This window comes from Cervus canadensis, chromosome 16 (genome assembly GCF_019320065.1).
Source record: "Cervus canadensis isolate Bull #8, Minnesota chromosome 16, ASM1932006v1, whole genome shotgun sequence".
Taxonomy (NCBI): domain Eukaryota; kingdom Metazoa; phylum Chordata; class Mammalia; order Artiodactyla; family Cervidae; genus Cervus; species Cervus canadensis.
Genome location: NC_057401.1, coordinates 39742130 through 39767711, shown reverse-complemented (window position 1 = coordinate 39767711; position 25582 = coordinate 39742130). Strand labels below are relative to the sequence as shown.

Sequence of the window (25582 nt, the reverse complement as noted above, 5' to 3'; positions counted from 1 at the left end):
TAAGCTTAGGACTCACAGTGGTTTGGGGGAGAGCCGCGTCTCCCTCCCAGCTCTTCCTCTTGGTCGTACTGTCCAGCAGAGCTCGGGAATGGAGAGACCTCCTGGGCATGCACTTGGGCCCATCAAGGCAAATGGACACAGACCTGAACTTCTTGGGAATGTGAGCTCTCCAATATGTCCAGCACCCCTCTGCAGTCTTCCGGGGAGTCTTGTCACACAGCCTCCGGGGTGGATGTGAGTTTGATGGGACTTGTCCTGACAAAAGTTATCTCATTTCCTTACTGATCAGGGAAATGTCCTGGGGAAGGTCAGCGTTTCAGAGTGTTCTTGTCTGGGGGAAGGGTGTGTGTGTGTGCATCCATGCATCTGTGTATGTCTGCATGTGTGCAACTGTGCGTACATCTGTGTGAATCTGTTTCTGCGTGTACCTCTGTGTGCATTCGTGTATCTCTATATGCCTGTGCATCTCTGTGTGACAGTGTGTGTATACATCTATGTGTGCATCTGTGTGTACATCTATCTGTGTGCGTCTGTGTTTCGGTGTGTGCCTCTGTGTATTTGTGTGTGTCTGTGCACCTCTGTCTGAGTATGTCTGTGTGTGTGCATCTCTACATGAGTGTGTGTGTGCACATGCACAACCATGCATCTGTGTATCCATGTGCATCTGTGCATTTCTGTATGACAGCGTGTGCGTGTATTTCTGTATCAGTGTATGTGTGCATGTTCACACGGGGTGGAGGGAACACAGCAATGGGATGGGGAGGGGCACTAGGTTCCTGACTCAAAAAGCAAGCACCCTTCTTCTGTAATGCTCTCCTGCCGTGTGTTCTATGTCAGAAGGCTCACTGCTGTAACAGGAGTTTTTTGTTTTTCCCCTCCCAGGTGTGAACAAGTCCAGGGGAGGTCACCCTGTCGCTGCTGGAGGAACACCTCATTTCCAGGTCCTCTGCACAAGCCTGACTGTGAAATGAACCAAGCAGGCACTGGCGGGACACTTCCTTCCTTTCCTCATTGACGCTCCGGGCCCAGCGATTGTTCCCCTGTTGCTCTGATTGTGAACCGTCCTCCTCTTGCCAAAGCAAACAGCCTGGACTGGAGGAGGAGTTCCTCAGGCTTGTCTGCCAGCCTGACCATGAACGCAGGCCAAGCAGACGACAGCCCGCGTTCCCGAGGGACGTGGGGCCCCGCGGGGCCCGGCCCTCAGGAGCAGGTCCTCTCATGATGCTGGCGCCTGGGAGTGAGCACCATGCCCATCACCCAGGACAATGCCGGGCTGCACCTGCCCCTGCTCTACCAGTGGCTGCAGAACAGCCTGCGGGAGGGCGGGGATGGCCCGGAGCAGCGCCTCTGCCAGGCGGCCATCCAGAAACTGCAGGAGTACATCAGGCTGAACTTCGCTGTGGACGAGAGCTCCGTCCAGCCCGACCGCAGCCCCCCTGGGATGGAGATCTGCACCGTGTACCTCACCAAGGAGCTGGGGGACGCGGAGACTGTGGGCCTCAGTTTTGGGAACATCCCTGTGTTCGGGGACTATGGGGAAAAGCGCAGAGGGGGCAAGAAGAGGAAAACCCACCAGGGCCCTGTGCTGGATGTGGGCTGCATCTGGGTGACGGAGCTGAGGAAGAACAGCCCGGCCGGGAAGAGTGGGAAGGTGCGCCTGCGGGACGAGATCCTCTCCTTGAACGGGCAGCTGATGGTCGGCGTTGATGTCAGTGGGGCCAGGTGAGTCGGGGAGCACCAGCTGGCAGTGTGGGGGCGGATGTGGGACCCCTGTGGCTCACTGATGCCTGATGCTGAGGGCTGTGAGCCCTCCTGTGGTGAGAAGCCAACAGCATTTATCCCATGGAGGGAAACTACACACTCTAGAGATTTTGCGGTATTTATATGTTTGTTTTGCTTCATTCTCTCTTAGAAGACTCAGGCTCAGAGTTTTTCCTTTTTTCTCGAAACTTGGGGTAAGAAAGAAAAGAAATAGTACATGATAAGAGGATGAGAAATGTTACATTGAGTTAGACCCAGCATCTTACCTCCAATCGGAAGGCCATAGATTGGGCCTGCCTGTCCCTGTGACCTTTGCCACCAAATCACAATTCAGAAGCCTCTTGAGATGCTTAGAAATGTCTTTAGACCACCGCCCTGCAGTTTCCCCATCCTGGGAAGATCCCCTTGGATCTCATCTCAATGAACATATTTCTGTTTTCTACCCATGTGGCCACTTACCATGGCAGTAAGTTATGGTTGAACTGTTTTGCTGTTTCTTGAGTGAATTATGGTCCCCAAGACCACCTTCAGCTTCTATGATTCACTAGGAGAACTCACAGAACTCAGAAAAGCTATTATACTCATGGTTATAGTTTTATTACAGTGAAAGGAATCAGATTAAAATCAACAAAGGTGCACAGAATCCAGGAGAGACCAGGAGCAAGCTTCCAGTTGTCCTCTCCCGGTAGAGTGATACAGAAGTACTCAATTCTCCCAGCAACAATGTGTGACAACGTATATGGAGTATTGGGGAGTCCTGGGGAGCTCACCCAAGTCTTGGTGTTTTTGCTGGGGGTTAGTTAGTCACCTAGACACCTCATGCCTGTGTAGCTGACCTTTGTTACTAAGTACCCAGCCCTTCCAGAGGTCAAACTAATACCACGTGGTGGCCCCCACCAGAGGTCACATTAGCATAAACCATCCGGTGTGGCCGAAGCCCTCAGGTATACAATGACACTCCTTGTTGTTGTTGTTTAGTCTCTCAGTTATGTCCCGACTCTTTACGACCCCATGGACTGCAGCACGCCAGGCTTCCCTGTCCTCCACTGTCTCCCAGAGTTTGCTCAGACTCATGAAATAGGAAACAGGCCTGTGGGTGTTCTAAGATGCACCCGGGATTTTTTTAGTCCGGTATGGTAAGACATGCAGACAGAGGAACAACTGTCACGAAGGGAGGAGTTTATACCCCAGATTCCTAGAGGCGGGAGGCACAATGCAGAGCCACAGGGTCAGCATTGGTCAGGAGACTGAGGGCGGGAGGGGAAACAGGGCCCAAAGCCTTTACGAGGGGTTTCAAGGGAAAGACTGGGTGAGACGTGGTAGGTACACTGAGGAACCTTAGGATAGGATAGTTTTAGTAATTTCGGCAAGCTCTGAGCTATAGGGGTGGTCTCCAATTGTCCAGTACCTGACCCTGACTAATTTAGACAGGGGAATAGAGACTTGATATGTGGTGGTGATGGTGGTGGTTTAGTTGCTAAGTTGTATCCGACTCTTGTGACCCCATGGACTGTAGCCTGCCTGGCTCTTCTGTCCATGGGATTCTCTAGGCAAAAATACTGGAGTGGGTTGCCATTTCTTCTCCAGGCTTGATGTGTGAGAGTTGGATAAAAGAGACAGTTGGGATTTGGGCTCTGGACTAATTGGTTAGTATGATTGACATCAAAGGCGCGCTCCTCAAGAGAGTTGTTTGCTAGCTCTAGAAGTTAGCTGCCCCTGATGGATAGCAGGGGCAATCTCTCCAGGATCAAGTCTCCAAATGCCAGAACATCAAGAATACAGGAACTGAGGGAACAGCCAGTGTCCTGGGCTCTGAATATTTTCCATGGCTAAGGGAGTAAATCCTCCAAACATAACTTTTCACTAGGCAACAGTCACGGCTCTGAAATTCCCTTCTCTAAGGGGCTGTTGTGTATACGCCAGGTGATGAAGGGCTAGGTGAAAGAAAGTCTACCCAGGAGGTCCTTAGGTATAGGCATAGAAGAAAGGAGAAGGCCAAAACCCTCTGCTTAGTCTTCAAGACATTATAAAAGTGAATCAGGCAATGAGACAAGGGCTCCTGGAGTCCTGGTCTCCCAGTGCCCAGAACAACCAGGACATTCACAAGACAGGAGAGAAAAAGACTGGGTTGATTTTTCAAGATTGACTCCTTAGTTCTCTGGCATAATTATAACAAAAACCATTTATTGAGCAGTTACGGCTCTAGGGACTCTCTACCGCCACTGTCATTTAATACCTACTACAACTCTATATAAGGGCTTCCCCGGTGGCTCAGATGGTAAAGAATCTGCCTGCAATGTGGGAGACCAGGGTTCGATCCCTGAGTTGGGAAGATCACTTGGAAAAGGAAATGGCAACCCACTCCAGTATTCTTACTGGAGAAATTCCATGGACAGAGGAGCCTGGTGGACTACGGTTCATAGGCTTGCAAAGAGTCTGAAGTGACTGAGCATGAACAGGAGCCCAACTCTATAAAGGACAGCTTTAGAGGAGAACCTTGACCACAGAGAGGGCATGTAGCTTACACAAGGTCACCCGAGAAAGAGGCAGAACCAAATATGAACTTGAGTCTAGCGGCCACCACCGTCGGTGCCCCTGAACCCTGTTCTGTACCACCTCGAATCTGCCCAGACCTATACTCGGGCCCTTCATGCCATCTGGAGCTCCATTTCATGGATGGTTTATAGCTTCACAACGTACCTCCTCGACATAATCGTAGACAAAAAGGGCAGTAAGTGACAAGAACCAAACTCTAAGGCTTCCTTCCACTTACTCCAAATTGACAAGGAAAACAGAAGCCGCTCCCTGCTCTCCCCTACCATGTCTTAAGAAAGGAACTCAATTTTCATATAAACTTCCTTTGGCAAACTTATGTCTAGCCTGAACTTTAGGACTGGAAGCACTTTGAGATGAAGTGTCAATGGGCTGAAAGGGTTTTGAATGTTCTCAAGATATCCTTTTTCACTGTTTGTAACTGTTTGCTTCAACACTAAATTTTCCCACATACCTATATAGGTTTTGTCCTAAAAAAGTGGTGAGTAGGAATTTGGTTCTGCAGAAACCCCAATGTACCTCTCTCCCCCTCAGCAGACAGCCCCCTCAGTGACTGTATATTCACCATTACTTGTAGGCAACAGATTTCAGGTGTCAACACACTAACTTCCCTATCCCCCCACCAACATGATAAGTTGGAATATCACTTGGAATTATAACAAGAGGGACACTTTTGGGCAAGCCATTATGCCCCTTCTCTTGAGCTTGATGTTGAATTCAAAAATCCCTTAGATGATGTTATGGGTTGAATTATGTGTCATGCCCCTCCAAATTCACCTATTGAAGTCCTACCCTCCTCCCTCACCAGTACCTGAGAATGTGGCTTTATTTGGAAGTAGGGTTGCTGTGGATATATTTAGTGAAGATGAGGCCCTATGGGAATGAATAGGTTCAGCCCCTGGTCCAATATGACTAGCATCCTTATATAAAAGGCAGATCTGGGGACACAGACATGCATACAAGGAGAATGCCATGTGAGGGTTGGGGTCAGGCTGCCACAAGAGAAGGAACTACCAGAAGTTAAGAAGTTCTATAGGGTCTATGGGGTCACAAAGAGTTGGACAGTACTTAGCGACTGAACAACAAGAGAGGGACATGGAACAGATATTTCTCCCATACTCAGAGGGAGTGTAGCTCTGCCAACACCTTCATCTTGGACTTTTAGTGCCAGAACTAAAAGACAAATTTCTGTTGCTTTGGCTACTTGGTTTGTGGTACTTTATTGTGACAGCTCTAGCAAACTAACACACGTGATATTTTGACCCTGTCACCTACGGCTGGTCAGTTATTCAAGCAATTTCCTCCCTGACAAGGTCACTCTGGAAACTTCAGAGCATTGTGGATGTTTTTGGAAGAGGACACTCTGAAAATTGTGTGTGGGTTAAATGTGGGCGGAGCAGGTGCAAAATGTAGAAGATGAGCTCATGGTTGGCTTATTTTAAAAATTAGTTTAGGGTCAGTTTGGAAAGATCATCCCTGCAGGAAGAGCAGAGAATTCTCAGCCATGGGTCTGCCACCCTTCTGCACCCCTAAAACCATTTTCAGAGCTTAACCTGAGAGCGTCCCAAACTTATCCCCAGACTGCAGACCCCATTCTGCTCTCTCCCTGACTGACACTCCCAAGGTTTGCAGTTTGCTTCCAGGCTCCCCAAGTAACTCTGGGAACCCCTCATTCTTTTGAGTCGTGACAGTGTCATGGTGGAGTGAACTTTCTGAGAACTTTCTGAGGTGGGAAGGGGTACCAGTAACGGGTGCTATCACATGCCGCATCTTGCAGGCATGGCTGGTAAACACATAGAGGAAAGCTTTTGTTTGCAACTCTATCATACCTACTCCGGGGAAGATGAGGTTTTCTGGAATGTTCTATTTATATCTTTTTGGTGAAGGGAGAACTGGGAAGATTTTTTTTACATTATTTCCTACAAGGAATACTTTGTAACCCCAGTCCCTCCCCCCAAACCCCATCCCTCCCTCCCCACCCCATTCCTCCCTCCCCTAGCTTTCTATAAGTAAACCAGATCTGTTCCCTGAGGACAGATTGTTCCAAATTGGTAACAAGATGTGGGATTAATTAAAATACAACCCACACACCAAAACAAAAACAAGTAGCCTTTTCTGAAAAGTAAAAGGGCCCATATTCCACTGAAAATGTATTTTTTCAGGGTATCAAATTCAACTGGACTTTTTTGTACTGTTAGTAAATATGAGCAGGGCACAGTGCAGAGAACATGGGCCTGGAAGAGGCGGATCTGGCTTCTAGACCCACTTATTGGCCCCTTGGGTGAGTGACCTCAGCCACGGAGGCTGATGCTTTCCCCAAAGGGGTCGTTTAGTGGGTGAGATAAGAAGATTTACTTGATGTCCTGAATAGGCCTCTGGCACATGTAGATATTCAGTCAAAGGTAGCTTTTCACATCCTTCCTGGTTGGCCTCAGGTGATCTGAACCCAGGGCACAGTCTAAACTAAGAAAAGGCCTTTGAGTTTGAAGGGCAGCATCCATGTGCATGCTTAGTTGCTCGGTCATGTCCGACTCTTTGCATTGCCACCATGGACTGTAGCCCGCCAGGCTCCTCTGTCCATGGGGATTCTCCAGGCAAGAATATTGGAGTGGGTTGCCATGCCCTCCTCCAGGGGATCTTCCCAACCCAGGGATCGAACCCAGGTCTCCAGCATTGCAGGCGGATTCTTTACCCTCTGAGTCACCAGGGAAGCCCTTGAAGGGCAGAGAAGAGCCTAAAACGCTAGCAGTTTGCTCAGCATGAAAAGAGAGTAATCTTCAACCCAGAAATCAGGGTGATATTCAAACACTGAGTGACCTGTAATGGCATGGGTAGGAAACGATGCTGGTGCCTGCAGGAAAGGGTCCTGGAGCCCCTCAGGGCCAGACGGCACCTTTGAGTTACTGGGGTGTGAGATACATACATGGTCCGCGGAGAGGGACCAGGGTCCCGCGCAGGCAGAAGGACCCGGGGAGCTCAGGGCGATTGGCCAACTGAGACAGAAGAACTACTCCTGGGCGGACTAGCTGGATGTCAGCCCTGGCCAGAGGTAACCTTCAGCTCAGTACCACTGCCTTTAAATTGTGTGTAAAATTAAATTTAGGGTTGTTACAAGCTCAGACTCTGGTTACCCATGGCAACCCTGAGTTCTCTCTAGGTTATAGCAGATTTTAAACAGAGTGTCAGGAGGCTGCTAGAAGGTGTTACTTGGAGAAATGACTGCAGGTAGTGATGTAGGAGACTGCAGGAAGGAAGAATTGCCAATTATAGCTTTATAATGTAGTCTCTGGGGCCATTACACACAAGGGTCCTCCTGCCTCCCTGAATATGCCCATAGGCACCCAGTGCTCTATTGGAGACTGTATATATAGTAAGAGGTAGTCATTCTGATGACCTAGAACATCCAGGAAAGGTTAAATTATATTCAGTTTGCCGTTTAAGGAGCCAGAGAAGCGTGTAATACACTTCTGAGAGATTTCCATTACGGAAGGTTAAAAGGAAAACAAGTTTCAGCATTTAAAATTCAATTATCTGGAAACTTCATCAAGTGGAACAGCCCATTCCCCAAGGTTGCGGCGTCAATGGAGTGCTGCAAGGGCCTTACGCTCGTGCCCACTTCATTCTTCTCTGCCTGCTTGCCCCGCATGCTGTTTCATGTCATGTCACGCTTTCTGGAAGGCAGCCCAGATTTCATCCAAGTCCTATTTTCTCATCGTACCGAGCAGGAAACTGAGGTTCTGGGAGGAGGTTTCCTGGGGTCAAGAGAAAGAACCAGAATTCAGGGCCTCTGACTCAAACTCTAGAACTTTTTCTTCAATGCTACAGTAACCAATGAAATTAGATTTTTTTTTTTTTTTTGCACTTTACTGTTCATTGTAAGATACAAACTGAAAATCACATTTTTATGCATATTTCTACATTCATTCTCTAAACAGATGGTAGTTACATCTAAAACCTTCCTTCTCAACAAGAGTTTAACCCTTAGCAGCTTCATCAGTGTGTAAGTGATGGCCTTTGGACTGGGCTTTCCCTCAGGTCTTCCACAGGCTTTCTGGGCAAGGCTGTGGACCATCCTCTGCCATCGCCTGCCACCTTGTGGTTGAAATCAGGCATGGCGCTAGGAGCTTTAGTCAAGCTTATTACTAGGCTGTGTGGGTTTCTCAGCTGCGCCTTTAGGATGTTTTCAGCCTTCAGAGCTCTCTTCTAGAATGGGAACATCTGAGCCATCCCTAAGCAGAAGGTGCCTCAAGCACCACTCCCCCTCCTCTGGGTGCCTGATCTTCTCATGCTACCCCCAAGAGGTGGCCCATCCTGGCTCCCCCCAGGGTAACCCCTCCCCACTACACTCAGCCCCTGTCCCTGCTGCTGCTGCTGCTAAGTCGCTTCAGTCGTGTCCGACTCTGTGCGACCCCATAGACGGCAGCCCGCCAGGCTCGGCCGTCGCTGGGATTCTCCAGGCAAGAACACTGGAGTGGGTTGCCATTTCCTTCCCCTGTCCCCTACAAGTAGACAAGTAGCTGATCTGATAAACCCACTCGTGCTTAGCTCTTGGTGACGGTGGGGGGAAGTTGTCCATCCCCAGCCCAACTCAAGTCTCCTGGAATCAGAAAGCCTCAGGGGAGGGTGAGTAGCAGGCAAACCCAATGGGGTGGGTTCCTTTAGAAGCCTAGCATCTTTGTGCACCCTCAATCACAGCCTGTAGGTAACTCCAGGGCCATTTACAGAGCATATTTTCAAGGTCTGTTTGTTGTTATTTTTTTTTTTAATTGGAGGATAATTGCTTTACAATGTTGTAGTGGTCTCTGCCATACTACAATGTGAATAAATATATATATAATATACATATAAATATGTTATTTATATTTTATATATTTATAATTTTATATTTTATATGTATATTATATAATGATATTTATATGCTTGTATAGATATATATTAAAATAATACATATTTATATAATTATACTGATTTATATCTATCAGTCATAATTGTTTATATGTATCTGTATCCCCTCCCTGGGTCTGTTCTTGTGAGGGGAGAGATTACATGAAAAGAGCCACTTTCTATGATTTAAAGAGAGGTAAGGTTGCAGAACTCCATTCAGAGATGCTCTTTAACTTCAGCCCAGTAACCTGCTTCTCCTGGTAGCCCCATCAGAGCTGCTACTGGGGGACTGATTTCAACCATGGGAGATGGAAAACCCAAGTATTCTACTGGAGACACTTGCTTTGAAACTCTTAGCTGTACTTTCGAGAATCGTTGTAACTGTAAACCAGAAACGGAAAGAAATGCTGGGAGCATCTCAGTGTGATCACAGTGCTACCAGCCTGACTTCATATCCTTCTCTCTCTGGACACTCTGGGGCCATTTTCAAGAATTTTGACTCCTACTTCATTTTATGTCCAGATATTAAATAAGTGATAAATATTTTTATTCTCTCATTTTGAGCACCAGATGCCCTCAAGAGGTTTTCTTTTTCTAAAGGTGATTGTCCAAGCTTCAGCACCGGTTTCGGCCCTTGTCGCTCTTTGGTCTTCTGGAACGGAGACAGATGACCACATGGCCTGGCTTAGATGTCCCTAATTAGGACCTGTTTGCCAAGCCCAGAGGTTCAAAGACTTGAATCCCTGTGTTTTGGGGTCCACCTAGTGGTTGCTGCCTTCTCATAGGGGACAATAAAATCTGATATTATCAGGACACATGCGTGTATATGTGCAGTGTATGTTTTTTGCAATTTATAATAAACTATGGGTCTCCCCTGGCAGCTTGGCTGGTAAAGAATCCGCCTGCAATGCAGGAGACCCTGGCTCAATTCCTGGGTTGGAAAGATGCCCTGGAGAAGGGATAGGACTCCAGTATTCTTGGGCTTCCCTGCTGGCTCAGACAGTAGAGAATCAGCCTGCAATGCAGGAGACCTGGGTTCGATCCCTACGTCGGGAAGATCCCCTGGAGGAGGGCATGGCAACTCACTCCAGTATTCTTGCCTGGAGAAGCCCCAAGGGACAGAGGAGCCTGGTGAGCTACTGTCCATGGGGTCGCAAAGAGTCAGACACAACCAAGTGACTAAGCACACAGCACAAAACATGGGTTTTCAAAAGCTACATAGATGTCTTCGTGAGATTCTTCTTTGTCTTTCTCCAAAGATTTTGAGAGTGTGAGTTAAGTTATGCTATTTAAAATAAATGATGTGGAGATGTCACTGTTAGTGGCATTTTGGATGATGGGGCTTTCCAATGTTGAAATGGACAGAGCAACACCCAAAGGTGTGAGTATCTGGGTCTTTTGTACCTCTGGGTCTCAGACAGCTGGAGGCAGGGTGTCAGCGATAGTCTAATTAGCTGGCTTATCCCACCAGAAAAAAGAATGATTCTATCATTTATAACATCTCTTGGACTTAAATTTAGCCTTTCCGGGTCTGGGAGATGGCAGAGGGAGATGGTGGGCTGGCCTCTTTCCCAAGCTGAAGTGTGTGTTTGCTGTGCCCTTAAGCTGGACTTGAAGGCTAGTCCATTTAAATGGGGCTGGGATTTATTAAGAAACTTTTGACCTTTGGAGTCACAGATATATTTTCACAAATGTCCCTGAAGGAGGTCTGAACTATTATCGGGGGAAGAGGAAGTAGGTATCTTTAAAAACTCAAGCTCCACTAAGTACAGGTCTCTGTCAAACTGCATGGCAAGTCTCGAGGGTTTTCCCTGACTCAAGGGTTTTATTTAGTCCACATGTGCATTGTTGGGAGGTCCTTGTCTGACCCAGCAGAATGGGCAGAGAGGGCATCAATGGCAGTCACTGGAAATGGTTCTTGCTCGAGAAAGTTTGTCATCCAGGTGGAATGAGAAGATCCATGGGGGAAGGGGAAAAGTTATTAACCTCTCAGGATATATTTTTATCTTTAAAAAAATAAGAAACTGAGCTTGGCTAATATTTTAGATATGAGTTGACATTGGCATCCGTAATCTGTATGTCAGACCCTAGGAGGGTCCCGTGTGTGTTATGTGACGTATCCTGAGGAAAGAGATCATGACCCACAAAGGCCTGCTCATTGGTTAATTCACTCTTAACTCATTTCAAGGATCTGTAGCTTATGTAGGCTCACTCAGAGAAGTAGGCTTATGAATTAAAGTATGTATTTTGTTGAATTTAAATTAACTTTACCAAATGAACAGATAAACTAAAATTCTTGAGGGGCTAAAAAAGAAGATTAAAAATCATCAATGCAGGTGCAAGCAAACCATAAGAAAATGGCTGGGTTGTCCCTTGCTTTGCTGCTGATATGTGCTCAACCACATTATAAGTTAAACCAATGACAGTCTATTCAGATTGACAAGATATCAGACCAAAAAAATTATAGGTCAAAGCTTTCGAAAGACTATGTGAAATACAAATTTCCAGCTTCTGCTATTAAAGAGAAACCTCACCATAAGCATAGATTGTGCCTTGAGATAATCCCTAATGATGGTATAAGGCCATGATAATTAGCAAGATATTTAAAATCTAAATATCGACCACATGCATACAAATAATGTTAAATGTTTTAGCAATGTTAAAAATTATGCAGTGCTAAATCTAGCCCAGAATTTTACTAAACTGAATATTTTAAGAGCCTCTTTGGAATTTCTTTTTACTTAATTGCTTACGGCAAAAAGGCACATGCCATGAGGAAAACACTCATTCTTACTGATGCAATTAAAAAAGAGCTAAAATAATATATGGAAAACAATATAGCTATACCATAAAATGCCTGATTTTATCAGCAAATTCTGCTGGTAGGTGCACAGAAACCTTGCTGAAGTTTTAAAGAAACAGTTTGCCTTGTGGCAGTTTTCTGTGTGGCTGGAAATAAAGTATTGCTGATTCTGACATGTTCCAAATAAGGATATTTGCTTGGTTCTGCTTCAGTAATGTGGTAGGACACCTACTTACTCGTGAGTCACTAAAGAAGAGAGGTACCAGAAAAGATATATTTTCAAAAGGCAATGACTTCTTTAGTTAAAATAATGCTTTATGGAGAAATTATATAAGGTAACAGCTGCTTTGATTCAAATTTTAAATTCAGGGTAAGGTTATAAAAATAGGCCAGAACATGAAAGTGATTCACTGCATTGGTCCTAGGAAAGTTGAGACAGCAAAGAAGCTAAAGTCAGAAGTGCCAAAAATGCTAAAGAATGTCATCAGTTTGGTTAATTTTGTAAAAAGAAGACTTTTAAAAGTAGTAGAATTTTTATTCTTCTCTGTACTAAGATGGGGAATGACCACAGAAATGTTTTACTCTGTAGAGGTCTGATGTTTATCTTGAGGCAAAGCATTTAGAGTAATCCAACTTTAAGATTGCGTGCAGTGTTTTCCTTCTACAAAAAAGACAGTTGTTTCAAATTTGCCCACTTTATCTATGAACAAGTGGTTTTCAATGGCCTGCTTCCTGGAGGCTATTTATGCAAGCACACACACACATAATCTGTCTTTCCAAGGTAAAAATGATATTGAAAGAATGAATAAGGAAGTATTTAGAAGCAACCCAAATGTCTATCGACAGATGAATGGATAGAAAAGGTGTGGTACATATATACAATGGAATATTAGTCAGCCATTAAAAAGGAATGAAATTGGGTCATTTGTAGTGATGTGGATGGACCTAGAGTCTGTCATAGTGAGTGAAGAGAAAAGCAAATATGGTATATTAAGACATATGTATGGTACCTAGAAAAATGGTACAAATCAACCTCTTTGCAGGGCAGGAGTGGAGACACAGACGTAGAGAACTGACATGGGGACACAGGTGGGGAAGGGGAGCATGAGATGAACTGGGAGAGGAGGACTGACATATACAGTACCGTGTGTAAAATAGACAGCTAATGGGAAGGTGCTGTATAGCAGGGGGAGCTCAGCTCAGTTCTGTCTTAACCTGGGCAGGGGGCGGGATGGGGAGTGGGGTAGGAGAGAGGTTCAGGAGGGAGGGTATATATGTTTACTTACAGCTGATTCACTTCTTTGTACGGCAGAAACTAATACAACATTGTAAAGCAATTACACTCCAATTAAAAATAAAACAAAGTACTAACTACTACTTGAAAGAAATTCATGCTATAGAAAGAGCATTTTCAAAATGGATTTTTGGAAATGTTTCCATGCTTATTACTTTTTTTTTGCCAAACTGTTATATATGCCAACAAAAAGTTTCATAGGCACATATTTGAAATCTTGAGAACAAAATTTTCTATTTTTTAAATCTTCCATAGAGTTTTACAAAACTTATGTTAAAAATTATTTTAAAAAAACAGTACCTCCCAAAAACTTGGCAAAGAAAACTCCAAGTTGAAAATTAACACAAAATTTTAGCTAAAACCTTTGCAAAAATGGTGGATAGGGCTGCAAAATGAAAACTACTTTTTATTACGTGCTACCACTAATGTACTGTTTCCATTTGGATCTCCCTGTCCTTGAGAGGTAGCTTCAGCTATGGCAGACTTTAAAACCAACATCCATTTATTTTGAACTTAAAGTCGTACTTGTGAATTATCACATTCCAAAATGTTAAGCCAAGTTTTTGAAGCCCTTGGAGTATATTTAACTATATAGCTTTAACTAAAAGTAATATTCACTGTGTATAATTTATTTTAGTAAAGGTGAAAAAGATTTTTAAGTATTAAGCACTTCATATTAAGTGTATATTTTAAAATTTTAGCTTTTTCATATATGTTTTATAATGTGTATATGTACTAGTACGTGTACATGTTTAATAAATAAACACATGTACATGTATATATTGGGTTGGCCAAAAAGTGTGTTTGGGTTTTCCATACTTTTTTGGCCAACCCTATGTATGTATGGGCTTCTCAAGTGTCTCAGAGGTAAAGAATCTGCCTGCCAACTTGGGAAACATGGGTTCGATCCCTGGGGTTGGGAAGTTCCCCTGGAAAAGGAAATGGCAACCCACCCCAGTATGGACAGAGGATACTGACGGGCTATAGTGCATACAGTTCATGGGGTTGCAAAGAGTCAGACATGACTTGGTGATTGAGCACGCACACACGCATGCACACACACACACACAGGGTGCATGCCTGTATCTTTTTTTTTTTTGATCTGAGCATAAGAAGTCAAGAATTCTAGAGTAGTCATCTCACAATATAAAGGTTAGCCCTAGCCACTACAGAAACGTCTCATTTGAGATTTGTGCTATCTAAATGTTTCCCATCAGTCCAGTGCCCAGCAGTCCTCCTTGACCGGCTCTCCAGAGAGCTGGCTTCCTTGGGCTCTGCAGGCATGAACCTAAACCTTTCCAGTCCCTCCACACCTGCTTTCCTGGTGGCCCCTGAGTTCTGACCATGGGGTGTCCTGCTCAGCCGCCCCACCAAGCACAGGTACCATGGCCCTGCTGCTCTCACTCCTCTTGCTAACTGCTTGCTCCCTGGACCATTTTGCAAGCTCTCTTTGTCGGATTCTTTTTCCTTTTATTCATTCCAGAGCAGCATATTTATAAAGCTATTAGTTAATGTTTCAGGCTCCCAGTCCCTCTCCCCACACTAGTCATTGTTTATTTCAGTGGCAACACTAAAATAACATTGAAGTGGCATTTCAAAGAAAAGAATGACTTGCAATTCTACTACTAAAATTCTCAACTGACTTAATTTTTCTATGTTAATATTTATTCTGTGACCAAGCGAATGTAGCCCTACCACCCTAACTCAACAGATTTGTCTATTTCTATCTCATCTATGTTCATCAGCAATATATATATTTTCAGACTACCTTATTTTACCATTGGTGAGTCACGCTCGTACATGGCAAAACATTCAAGTAGAATAGAAGGACAGTGACTGAGAATTCTCCCCAATTCAGACCCCACTCTCTAGTTTCTAGCTATACCCCAGGGCCCCACTCTGTTACCAGTTTAGGAGTATCTTTCCAAGAATTCTCTGAACATATCCAAGTTCACTGTTTTATTTCTGTTTTACACAAACAGGGGCACACTATCCATGCTATTCTGCATCTTAATTTTTTTTTAATTTGGAAACCTATCTTAGAGATGACTTCAATCAGAAGAACATAGTTTCTCTCTCCTTTTTAACAGCTGTATAATATTCTACCAAAGGGTTCTAATATGATTTGTTTAATTGGTCACCAACTAATGGGCATTTTCATTGTACAGCCTTTGCTGTGTCAACAATTCTGCAGTAAATCTTATGTTCACAAGTCTCTGTGTACTGTGCATGTACGGTTAAGTGAAGGATAAATTCCTAGATGTGGAATCCTCAAAGAAATACCATTATTTTTTAATCATTGCAAATTGTTTTGCCCAAGATGTTACACTAAACTGTATCCCCACTGACAGTATGTACAAGTGCAGTTTTTCAGTTTCACCAATGCCATAGGAATACTTTTAAAATATTGAATTATACTATGTATAGAATTCTGTATTATCTTTCTTTCCACAATATTTTCAAACTCAACCCACCTAAATTAAAAGTCTTGATAAGCATAGTCATCAGTGATAATTTAGGTAAGTATGCTCTTTCAGTCATTCCCCTTTTTTCCAATATTTATGTGTAGCACTATATTTAAAATGCTTGTGACCAGGACTTTTCCTTTTGAATCTTCCTCCCAGGACAGATTCCCTGAAGTGAAGGTACTATGTCAAAGGGCATTCTTGCAAATTGCTTTTCACAAATGCCTTTTCTAAATTATACTCTCACCAAAAATGTATGAGTGCAGTGTACCAGGATCATTCAGGATTGGGTATTATGATTTAAAATTATGTTTATTAGAAATTAATGAAGCTAATTAAAAATCGATCATTTTTATTAGTTTAATTTGCATTTATTTATTTGACCAGAGAATTTGGCTATTTCCCCTTAGTTTTTTTTTTTCCTATTTTATTTTACCTGTTTTGTAAATCATTTATTCATGTCTTTTGTCTACTATCTGTTGGAGTCCTAATCTTTAGCACTGAAACATGCATTTGAATATAAAGATCTTAATCTTCTTAATCCCTTTGCAGTTAAAATTCCCCTTAATCTTTTAATAAGTCTTTTAGTTGTTATTACTGTATAGAAATTTTAACTGTTTCTGTGGATGAGTTTGAGCTTTTTTCTCCTGTAATCGTCTTTTCACTGCTTTAATCTTAGGATGTTGCTGCCTTCTCAAAGATCTGAAACTGTCTTCTATCAATTTTCACAACTGTATTTTAAATTTATCTTGATAATTTAAAATTTAATTTAGCTGACATTTGTTTTGATGTATAGTGGAAATTTTATGTCTCTCTTCTAAATTGCTGTGTAATTATCCAAATATCATTTAGTAGGAATTCATTTTCTTAAGTTGTGAGGCTTGATTTATTGTGATAGACACACATACACACATATATACATTTCTATTTCTGGATATTCTATTTTTGTTCTCACCCGTACATCTATTTTTATGCTCATCACATAGTATTTTGATCATGTTGTAACATCTAGTAGTACTGGCTTCCTCCTGCATCTCAGTGCTGAAGCTTTTCCTAATATTGTTTGAAATTGTTACCCATTAATTTTCCCAAATTTTCTTGAGTCATGGTGTTGAGTTTCTAAGGCCATCTCAGGAGAATACTGTCTTTTCTAGTATGGCCCATGGCCCCCAGGATTCCACACACTCCCACCTTGTACACATCCTCACATCCCCCAGGACTGTGAACTGGATGAATTTTACTCCCATGATAAGGTATGTCATAAAGAGTTGACCTTAAGAGGGGGAGATTATTTGGGTGGGCCTGACCCAGTCTTACAAGCCCTTGAAAAGCAGAGTGTTCTCTGGCTGGTAGCAGAAGGGGCAGCCAGGGAGACATTCTCCAGCTGATCTGGAGGAAAGCAGATATCCATGGTGTGAACTGGCCATGGAAGGGTACAACCTCTAGGACCTGAGAGCAGTCCTGATTGACAACTAGGAGGACAATGGGGACCTCTGTCCTAAAAGTGCAAAGACCTAGACTCTGCCAACAACCAATGAGCTCAGAAGAGGTCCCTGAACCCCAGATGAGATTGTCAGCAGCACCAGCTAGAACCTAGTTCAGTCTCGTGAAACACCAAGCAAAGAGCACCGTCGTGCGGTACTGTACCTTTGACCTGTAAGTCTGCAAGCTTAGCCATGGGGGTAGCTCCAAAGCCTCTACATCTGTGGGGCATTTGTTACACAGCAATGAAAACTAACACAGTGGCAACACACAGTTTAGTACTTAATCATTCTTAGGTCATTTACTAATCATTTCACATGTACAAAATGCTGTCACTCCTAATCAGATAATACACTACTTCTCTCAGCCTCAATTCCCTTGTATTTAAAATGGGAATAAAGTGCATCAAATAAATTACTGAAAGATATACAACCATTGTTACCAGCAATTACTTCTGAAGGTGGGAGATGATAACGGGATCAAATTTCACAAGAAGGTCGAACGATAAAACGTTACTGTTAAAGTCACTAAGTCATGTCTAACCATTTGTGACCGCATGGACTGGAGCACAGCAGGCTTCCCTGTCCTTCACTATCTCCTAGAGTTTGCTCAAACTTATGTCCGTTGATTCAGTGATGCCATCCAACCATCTCATCCTCCGTCACCCCCTTCTCCTCCTGCCCTCAATCTTTCCCAGCATCAGGGTCTTTTCCATTGAGTTGGCTCTTCACATCAGGTAGCCAAAGTATTGAAGCTCAAGTGAGATTTAATTATTTAAATGGAGATTAAATGAGATGATGCTTATAAAGTTCCTTGTAGGGTACATGGTGCATGGTAAGCTCCATAAATATTAGCTCATTGTTATGAGAAAAGTGGCCTCTTTAAAGTGCCTCTCAGAATTCTGTATATTCTGTATGTGCTAATTCTGTTTTCTACCAAATGACCCTGGTTCTGTCTACATATACACACACACACACACACACTTTAAAGTGCCTCTCAGAATTCTGTATATTCTGTATGTGCTAATTCTGTTTTCTACCAAATGACCCTGGTTCTGTCTACACACACACACACACACACACACACACACACACACACACACACCCCCTCAACCACCCACCCACCCCTACCTCCAGTAGCAACTGACCATCCACCTCTAGACTGGTCATTAGTTTGGCCTACTGGAAATTTGGAGTCAAGCCAGTGAGAGACCAAGCTGCTTCACTCTTTAAGTGAGATGAGCTGAAAGGTCAAATGGAGTCAGGACCAGAATCCTGTCCAAGGAAAGCCAGAGCAACATGCCTGAAGTCACAGAAGGGCAGACAACAAGAGGAAGTTGGTCCCTTTAGAGCCACACAGAGTGGACATGCAGAAATGGGCAGGGCTGAGTGTCCCCAGGGAGAGAGGGATGCGACAGGCGCTTCCTGGGTCTTGGGGACTTGTGATTCCCATGCACCAGTTCCCACGGTGCCTAACTGGACTTGTTTGCACTAGATTTCCTTGTCCTCACAAAACTGAGTTGCTCTTTGGTCTTTCCAGACTTTCAGCTGTCAGCAGAGTTGAATCCCAGTAGCCTCTGGAGGGCACTATTCCATTGTTTATTTCACAGCACATCCTGCACAGAGAGTGTCTGGGAGAGGGCATAGGGAATAATAGTGACCATTTCCTGAGGACCTCCCATGTGCCAGCTGTTGTGCTGACTGCTTTACATAATTTAAATCTTAAGCAGTCACAAGTCTTCCCAGCATTATAGAATATTCTCTAGTATTTCTACAAGTATGTTATTAACCTGTATCAAGCAAAATGAAAGCTTTTTTATTTTAATGAGGTAACAGCTTCTGATAGGAACCAATTCAGGTTCTGTTGGCTCTCCTCTATGTACCTGGATATAGTTTGCATTTTTATGGCCATATATTAAATATTTCTTTTTAATAAGAAAAGCAATTAAACATGATACCATCATAAAATGAGGAGAGGGAGGAGTAACTGGTTGACATGTGTATAAATTGCCTGTGTACCTTTTCTCTCCTAAGGGGTAAGATAGTCCCTATTTCATATCTTTTACTACGCACCCCCCGCCAACCCAGATAACTCGAGGTAACTCTGTTGGTTTCAAGCCAGGCTGATGGCTGCTGGGGAGCAAGAGCCGTGGTCAGGGAGGAGTTCATTGTTTTCCTCCACCTTGTTCAGGCCCTTCTGAGAGAGATGAAAACAACTACTGGTCCATCTCCATTTTTTAATAATGTATTTGAAAAAACCTGCTTGGTCATTAGATGTTAACAATGTCAATGAAAATATTTATTAAATGTCATGTATGAGCCATATGCATTACACATACTCTTCTCACTTAATTCTTACAACAACCCAACAGTGTGTTATCATCTGCATTTACAGATGAGGAAATTTAGGCTGAGAAAGATTAGGCAAACATACCTGCTAAGGAACAAAGCCTGGAACCGAGCCCAGGCTTATCTGCCTCCAAGACCTGAGATTTTTTTGGCTGGGGTGCTCTTCCGATCACTGGCCATCCCCCAGATAGCATCTCTGTCTCCAAAGAGAGCACCTCCATCTTAAATAAATAGCATATCCATTTCCCAATAAGGAGTGTACCTGGCATCCTGGCCAGGTCACCTCAAATTCCTTATTCATTATATCACTGTCTACCACACCTCTGTACTATGGAAGGAAGAATTAGAAGTTGGGAAATCTGGTTCTAAACAGTTTCTTAATCTCTCTACTGTTTTATTCATATAAGGAGATCTATTGACCACCTACTATATTTTAGTCCTGGTTGTATGTATTGGGGAAATATTGGTGTACAAGACATCCGTGCGTGCATGCTAAGTTGCTTTAGTTGTGTTGACGCTCTGCAACCCTATAGACTGTAGCCTGCCAGGCTCCTCTGTCCATGGGATTCTCCTGACAAGAATACTGGAGTGGGTTGCCATACCCTCCTCCAGAGGATCTTCCCAACCCAGGGTTTGAACCCACATTTCTTACTTTTCCTGCATTGCCAGGCAGATTGTTTACCGCTAGTGGCACCTGGGAAGCCCCATACAATCCACGTCCCTGATTTTATGGGAGCTTGCATCCATGCTTTAGAAAACTACTTTACCCCTGGTGTAGGGATAATATGATTATAATGACATTAAGGAATTATTAAAGTAAACTTTGTTGCTTTACAACAGTTTTATTAAGGTACAACTTAACATATAAAATTTATACTTTTCAAGTGTATAATTGAGTGGTTTTATATGTTCACAGAGTTGAGTATCACCAATATCTACTTTTAAGACATTTTTATCCTTCCAAAAAGAAGCTCCATACCCATGACCAGTCATCCCCCATTTCTCCCTTCTCTTAGCCCCTGGTGACACTAATCTACTTTTTGTCTCTATGGATTTGCCACTTCTGGATATTTCAGTATGTGGTCTTTTGTGCCTGGCTTCTCTCACTTGATATAATGCTTTTAATGTTCGTCTATGTAGTAGCATATTTCAGCACTTCATTCCTTTATATTGCCAAGTAGTGTTCCATAGTATGGATGTACCACATTTGTTTGACCATCAATTGATGGACACTTGGATCATTTCCACTTTAGACTGTTACAAATAATGCCACCGTAAACATTGGTGTATATGTTTTAGACTGGACATATGTTTTCAGTAATTTGGGGTGTGTGGTGTGCCTAGACACTGAATTGCTGGGCATATGGAAACTGTATGTGTAACTTTTTGAAGAACTGCCATGCTGTGGTTCAAAAGGGTATACCATTTTACTTTCCCACCAGCAGTGCATGAGGGTTCTAATTGCTCCATATTCTCAACACTTGCTATTGTCTGCCTTTATTATTACAGCCATTCTAGTGGGTGGGAAGGGGTATTTCACTGTGATTTTGATTTGTATTCCCTGATGACTAATGATGTTGAGCACCTTTTCATGTGCTTTTGGCCATTTGTGTATCTTTGGGGGAAATGTCTGTTGAAATCCTTTGCTCATTTTTTAACTTGGATCAGTTACCTTTATTTGTTGTTATTAAAGTGTAAGAGTTCTTTATATATTCTATTTTTTTTTTCTTTTTTTTTTGGTCTTGTTTGACCTCACAAGACCTCCAAAAATTTGCGGTCAAGCAACGGTTCTTTCTTGGTTCTACTTCACTCAGTCCACACGGCAGTACCGTGGAGACTAAGCTCAAGCAGAAGCAAGAAAGAGTGCAAGTGTCTTTTATATATTCTAGATATAAATCTTTTATCATCAAATATATGATTTGCAAATATTTTCTCAGGAAGCTACAGATGTTAAATACTTGTCACTGATTCTTTTCAACTAATGACCTAGGGGTAGGGCTGTTCTTGGGGAGTCAACTCTGAATCAAATCAAAGTTAAGTTCTGGAAATGGAGCTTTTCAGCGAGATATCAGACTGTTCAATATTGACAGTTCTCTGGGGACAGGGCTTTGGCAAACCTCCAAACTTGCCCTGACCCAGGGCTACTAGGCTGTTTGTTTCCACAGCTACCATAATTGTGAGGCTGTTGGTTTTCAAGGCTGTAGGGGCTGGGGAGAAAGAGATGGAAATGTATAAGTTAAAATGTCACAAAGCTCACTGTGTTTTCTGAGATTCAGCCATTTTTCTTGAATAAGTGCTTCTTAGACTGCTTCAGTGGTTAGACAGCATCACCAACTCAATGGACATGAATTTGAGCAAACTCCAGGAGACGGTGAAGGACAGAGAAGCCAGGTGTGCTGCAGTCCATGGAGTCACAAACAGTCAGCCAGGACTTGGTAGCTGAACAACAGGCTGCTTCAACCCTTTAATTTCCAGAGTTCTGAAAAAGTTGCTTTTGATAATTTTTTCCAGTGGTCTTATTGTTTTTATGGAGAAATATATTTCTGGAGGTCCTTATACTATCATTCCAGAAATGCTTCCTCCAAAAAAATTTAAGTATAATATACATAAAGAGAAAGGCCCAAATTGTAAGTGTTCAGCTGGTGAATTTTTATATTAGTCATCACCCAAACCAAGCAACAGAACTTTACCAGTACTATGGAGCCCTCTCACACCCATAACCAGTTATTAATGCCTCCCCACCCCCTTAACCAGAGTAAAATGGTATTAATCACCATAGAATAACTTTCCTCTCCAGCACCATGATGGTTTTTTCCAACTGTTTGACTCTAATTGTTCATTCCCCAACCACTCCCTTAACATATTTCATCTAATGGCATCCTTATTTTACTTGTTAAACTTGATTTTTCAATTTTTAAAAATTAGCCTACTTAGGAGACCCACTTATCTCTGTCAAGTTCCTCCTGCCTCCCAAAATTCTTCTATCATCACAACCATCCTCCCCTTGGAGGATGGTAATTCTCCTCTATCCCTTTTCCTAAGACTTTATAGACACACTTGATCATCCACATAAATATAGAAAGCTGGAATCACTTCAGATAAAGTTAGATGGGTTTTCATGGGAATTTTGCACAATGTTCAAACTTTCTGATTTGTGAAGTAGAGGAGCAGTTTCTCAGAGGCCTTTGGGAAATTTATCCTTCTATGCAGGTTTTTTTTTTTTTTTTTGCTTTTCCTGACCAATTTATGAGGTGGTGGGGACCCAGCTCCCTTTGGGTGTTTTTCCTGATCATGGATCATTAGCCAGCAGAAAATGAGATGTTCTGATGAAGGATAAAACAAGATGCAGTAAATCACAGTGATTTGATGTTTAAGAGTAATTTCTTGGGAAGTGAAAGGGGGTCAAGGTGGTTGAACTTAATACAAAGAATAACCAAGGCTGGGAAAACTTGTAAACTGAGTGAAAAAGTTGGACGAAGATAAAGGACTTGCAATAACTAATAAAAATTATTAAAATACAATTCTGTCTTTATAAGGAATTTTTCATCATAGCAGAAGACAAGAGTGCTTTAGAGGAGAACAGAGGCCAAAATTTCCAGAGTCCAAACTAATATATACTTATATATTGTTTCGTATCTTCTCTTTAACTTTTTACTGTCAGTTGTGAGTAAAATAAAAAATGCAAAGCAGTATGATGGTTCATTAAAAAGTGTAAACGTAATTAGCACATAAACTGGCAACTCCATTTCTAGGTATATATCTTAAGAATTGAAAGGAGGATTTGACAGATATTTGCACAAAAGTGTTGGTCACAGCATTATTTATAACAACCACAAGGTGGAAACAACTCATCTACTGATGGATGAATGGATAAACAAAGTGTGGTGAATACAGTTGACCCTTAAACAGTGCAGAAGTTAGGGGCGTCAACCCTCTGAGCAGTAGGAAATCTGTATGCTGTTCTTCTGTATCCACAGTTCTGCATCCCATGGATTCAGCCAACCAGGGATCACTCCACTAGTACCGGAGTGCATGTGGACTAAGTTGCATAGGTCATGTCAGACTCTTAGTGACCCTATGGACTATAGCCCACAAGGTTCCTCTGTCCATTGAATTTTCCAGGCAAGAATACCGGAGTGGGTTGCCATTCCCTTCTCCAGGGGATCTTCCCTACCCAGGGATCAAACCTGTGTCTCTTCCATCTCCTGCACTGGCACTGGCAGGCAGGTTCTTTACCACTAGCACTACCTGGGAAGCCCCAGTACTGGAGAACTTACTATAGAAAAACACCCATGTGTAAGCGGACCCTTGCAGTTCAAACCTGTGTCATTCAAGGGTCAACTGTACTTGGTTTCCTCCCAGAACTCATTGAAAGGTTAAGACCCTTGTTGACAATAACTTGAAAGTGACCACTAAAAACAAAGGTAGACAGAGAAATGTGGATTCGTTCCAATTTCCTGGGCCCTCTAGAGTCCCCTGTGAAGACTGTAGCAACAGGGCTTGCTTTCTTTTCTCCTGAAGGGTGTCATTGCGATGTGTGCTAAGACAATCTGATGAACACCTCAACTTGGACCTTGAGGGTAGCACTAAACTAGAATGTTGCTGTTGCTTCACCAACATCACCTGAGAAGCTTAACAAACCTCCAAATGGATGGCAGCAAGGAAGAGCTGATGTGGAAGCTGAGAAGGGCCATGAGGCTAGACTGCACACAGCGTCACCTCGTGGGGCTGTGGCCATGGTAGTGATGCATGAGGCATGCCCTGAGCCTGTCAATAGGTGCCTGATGCCAGTTGAGCACCATGGTGCAGGGGGAAGTCAGGTTAGCTGGCTGGCTGCAGCCTTGCCCAGAGATGAGGGCTGCCCCAAAGAGGAGAGGTTTATGGGGTGTCTACCTCTGCTGCCTCTGATGCAGAATTTGATGCCATGTTGGACACTTATAAGACATTTTCCCGGATGATAAATTCCATTTAATATGAAGTTATGACCAACCTGGATAGCATATTAAAAAGCAGAGACATTACTTTGCCAACAAAGGTCTGTCTAGTCAAGGCTATGGTTTTTCCTGTGGTCATGTATGGATATGAGAGTTGGACTGTGAAGAAAGCTGAGCACTGAAAAATTGATGCTTTTGAATTGTGGTGTAGAAGACTCTTGAGAGTCCCTTGGACTGCAAGGAGATCCAACCAGTCCATCCTAAAGGAGATCAGTCCTGGGTGTTCATTGGAAGGACTGATGCTGGAGCTGAAACTCCAATACTTCGGCCACCTCATGTGAAGAGTTGACTCATTGGAAAAGACCCTGATGCTGGGAAGGATTGGGGGCAGGAGGAGCAGGGGACGACAGAGGACAAGATGGCTGGATGGCATCACCGACTCACTGGACATGGGTTTGGGTAGACTCCGGGAGCTGGTGATGGACAGGGAGGCATGGTGTGCTGTGGTTCATGGGGTTGCAGGGAGTCGGACACGACTGAGCGACTAAACTGAACTTCAGGAACAAGAAGCACCAGAAGCTAAGCCAGACTTTGATGCCAGGAGGAGGAAACACCTGAAAAAATCTCCTTCTATCTGTTGACTCCTCTTCTAGGGTCTCCAGGTGTGGAGAAGAATGTGACCAGTTAGAGCAGGGGTCCCCAGCCTCCGAAATCGAATGCCTGGTGATCTGAGGTGGAGCTCATGTTCTTAATAGAAATAAAGTGCACAATAAATGTAATCCATTTGAATCATCTCCAAACCATCCCCCTGCTCCCCGACCCTGCCCCGTCTGTGGAAAAACTATCTTCCATGAAATTGGTCCCTGGTGCCAAAAAGGTTGGGGACCTCTGAGTTAGAGCAACTGTAGCCCCTCCTCTGTTGCTAGTCACTGGTTGCCACGTCTGAAGATGTGGAATAGGACATGCTTATATTCTCTGTTTTTAACTAATACACCTCTTGAGTCAAAGCTTGAGCTTAAAAGGGGTTCCTGGAGTCTAACAAGGGTGATTTCATGACA

General features: G+C 43.3%; 1 protein-coding gene across 6 annotated transcripts in view; it reads left to right on the top strand.

The window, feature by feature from the left end:
* Positions 1 to 25582, top strand: part of PDZD2 (PDZ domain containing 2) — a 397356-nt gene that overhangs the window by 140965 nt on the left and 230809 nt on the right. For all 6 annotated transcript variants that reach the window (XM_043488426.1, XM_043488427.1, XM_043488425.1 and 3 more), the window contains one exon: positions 883 to 1722. In XM_043488426.1, coding sequence (XP_043344361.1) covers positions 1247 to 1722 — 476 coding nt within the window. In that variant the 5' untranslated portion in view covers positions 883 to 1246. The remainder of the gene's footprint in view (positions 1 to 882; positions 1723 to 25582) is intronic.